The sequence below is a fragment of the Schistosoma haematobium genome, chromosome 1 (genome assembly GCF_000699445.3).
Source record: "Schistosoma haematobium chromosome 1, whole genome shotgun sequence".
In the NCBI taxonomy this organism is placed as follows: Eukaryota; Metazoa; Platyhelminthes; class Trematoda; order Strigeidida; family Schistosomatidae; genus Schistosoma; species Schistosoma haematobium.
This window is the reverse complement of record NC_067196.1, coordinates 13264845-13268392: the sequence shown is the minus strand read 5'-3', so window position 1 is coordinate 13268392 and position 3548 is coordinate 13264845. Positions and strand designations below refer to the sequence as shown.

At 22.2% G+C, this 3548-nt stretch overlaps 1 protein-coding gene across 1 annotated transcript; it reads right to left on the bottom strand.

Moving 5' to 3' along the window:
• Positions 1–446: 446 nt before the first annotated feature.
• On the bottom strand, positions 447–3548 carry MS3_00002910 (uncharacterized protein; the record flags this gene model as incomplete). Its single annotated transcript, XM_012937175.2, has 1 exon — positions 447–3548. One exon carries the CDS (start codon positions 3546–3548, stop codon positions 447–449), a length of 3102 nt encoding a protein of 1033 aa, XP_012792629.2.

The following is a 3548-nucleotide window of genomic DNA, read 5'->3' as shown; positions in this document are numbered from 1 at the left end:
CAATCGGTTCATCATCTCAATCAAAAACGTAATAATCTCCACATATTTTCTTTTCAAAATAAATGATTATTTTAGGAAATAATAATAATGATTACTTATTATGTCATATATCATATATAAGTAATTCTATTAAATAATACTCAAGAAAGTCATCCCAAAAATAATATAAGACAAGAGAAACAAGAGATAATCAATAAATTCAATTTTGTACAATGAATATAAATAAACAAAATGGTTATTATTTAACAAGATTATTATTCTTTAATGATTATTGTAGATTTTGCTTATATCACTGCTAATACTACTAATATATATATATATATATATATATATATATATATATATATATATATATATATATATTACTATTCATTCTGTAATTTGATTGTATATTTTGGATAATGAATAGAATAAAATGATTTTTAATAAAGAAATTAGAAATAAAATTAATCATTATCATCTGAAATATTATTAAGTTCAGTAGATGATAATTCATTATTACTTTTAAGTGTATTATTCTCTGTTATTTGTCCAATTGTTGTTGATATTGTTGTGAATACTGTATTCAATGAAGGTTTATTCCTTACTTCATTTGATTTAATAATGAGAGATGATGGTGATGATGATGATGATGATGATGATGAAGATAATGTTGAAGACAAGTTCGTTGAAGTTGTTATTGCTGTTGTTGTTGTTGTCGTCGTCAATATTAATGGTGGCGGGGACGATGATGATGATGATGAAGATGATGATGCTGATGTAGAATGTTTTTGATGACTTAACTTTCCACATATTACATGATTATCTTTAAATGACTTCATTAATTTCGTTTGATTATTATTATTATTATTATTAATAGTATCATTATAATTCAATTGTGTATGAACTCCGTTTATTGATTTATTACTAGGTAATAAATGTGTTTCATTTGATGATGATTTAATTGGAGATTCTGATAAAGTTTTACAAGTTACATTTTGAGGTGATAAAATATCAGAACTATCATATTGACTATTCAAGGAACATTGTGATATACTATTACGTGGAATAATTTCTATTTGACAATTATTTATTATATTCTTATTACAATTTATATTCATTTTACCATTTAATAGATGATGAATTGATTTATTTTCTGAAATATTATTATTCTCTATTTGATCATAACGAGATAATTGATCATTAATAAATTGTGTTTTACCTAATATTGCAGTAATCTCTGAGCTAACAAATGACCATGGATATTTAGAACCAGGTAATACACATTTTTTACCACTAGGGCAATAAATTTCTAAATTTTTCATATGATAATTCATATTTATATTTGTATTTGTTGAATGATTATTATTATTATGAACTTGATGTTCATTTATTATATTTTCTATATAAATTTTAGCACATTGAAAACAAAATCTATGTTCATTATTAGCTGGACATTGTACAAAATGACTACCTTCTAAATGACGTGGACATAAATTACATAATATTCGTTTATTTGGTGATTTTCTATGTTGTATTAATGGTTTCCATTTTTTATATGAATCTGTTAATATATTATTAGTAGTAGTAGTAGCAATATGATTATTTTTAATTCCATTTAATTCATTATATGATAATGTAATAGAACTATTATCAATTCGTGGTTGTTTATTACTTATATCATATAATTGATTATTGATAATTTTATCAGTAGTATAACAATGTGATTTACGTTTTTTCGATACATTGAATTCATCTTCTATAATATCATTTGTAATATTCATTTGTTTTAATAAATCTTTCGATAATAATTGTGTTATAATATTTGTATGTTTTTGTATAAATGGTTGTGATATTAATTGAATAATTAATAAAATTAAATCAATAAATGGTGCCCATATAATTTGATTCATATTATCTCTAGCTATTTCATATTCAAATTGATCAATACTTAAATGAATTCCCCCATTATCATTGATCTGATTATTATGATTATCATGAATAGATTTTGTATCGATTAATTTAATCAATTGATTAAACCCATTACATATATTAGATGAACCAATAGGATATTCAAAATACATCATATTTATTAAATTATTTTGTTGTAAATAATCATGATCCTTTAAAATGGTATTATGATTAAATCCTAAAAAATAAGCTTGAATCATTGGTTGATTATGTAATCGTATTAAGATTGGTAATTTTAAATGTTGTGCAATTAATAAATGTGCTTGTATTAAATTTATATTTAATTTAGATAATTTTTCATTATTATTTATATTTTCATTGAATAATAATGAATCATTGAATATTGAATTCATGAATTGTTCTGATGAATTCAAAGTATGATCCGAATGAATTTTATGTTGATCATTGAATTTATTCATGTTATTAGTTAATGAGATTTGATTATCATCATTAGTTAATAGTAATGAATTTGATCTTAAAAGATTACTAATAATTTGTAAATATGTTGTTAATAATTTAGGATTCCATGGTGATTGTAATGTCAAATCGGAATTGAAATGAGTTTTTTGTTCTATATTTGATAAATCAATAGAATTATTAGTTAATTTCATTGTATTTAATGATGTTATCTCCTCTTCATTTGAATTTGATATATCCATTGTTGTATTAATATTTAATAATGATGAATGAATTAAATTATTTAATAAAATATCATTAGGTGATGATATAATAACACTTTTATTATGATGATTGAATTTATATTGATTTTCTATTGAATTATCATTTGTTGATTTAGAATTATCGATAGAATCATTGAAATAAATAATTGGTTTTGCATTCATATTACTTAATAATGATGAATTAGAATTTAATAATGATGGATATGTTGAATATTTTAATAGATTCATAAAAATCTCTTTTAAACGATTATCATAATTGGAAAGATTAGTTTGATTTCCATTTAATTGATTTAATAAATTGTCATCTTGTATATTATTTGAAATTGTTGATGATGTTGAAGATGGTACTATTACTTCGGATCCAGTTTGGATCATACTATTATTATTGTTATTATTATTATTATTACTTGTTAATATGTTTAAATCTTTATGAATTTCATCATTTGTCTGATTACTATTATTATTAGTTAAATAATGTGAATCAATAAATCGATTGATTTCAGAATGTTTACTCAATTGTGTTTTAAATAAAACATTTTTGTTTAAATCCAATGGAGATTTACTTTGTTCTATATTTAAATCATTGATAGAAGTATTATTACGTTCATCTATTGTTGTTGTTGTTGTTGCTGTTGTTGTTATTGGTATATTCAATTGAGATTCATCTAATTTATCATTGATAATTCTTTGAGAATAAATACGTGGTAAATAATGCATTTTCATTAATTTAGCTCGATTAATAACACATTCTATTCGATCAGCTCCTTCATAATTTACACATCCACGACATACTGGTTCACTAAATTCTGATAACATTGCCCATGGATAACGTGGTAAATCACAAAGATAACATTGTATACGTGTAGGACCATAGTGATGCATTGTATTCAAGATTTCCGATTGTTTTACATTCATCAT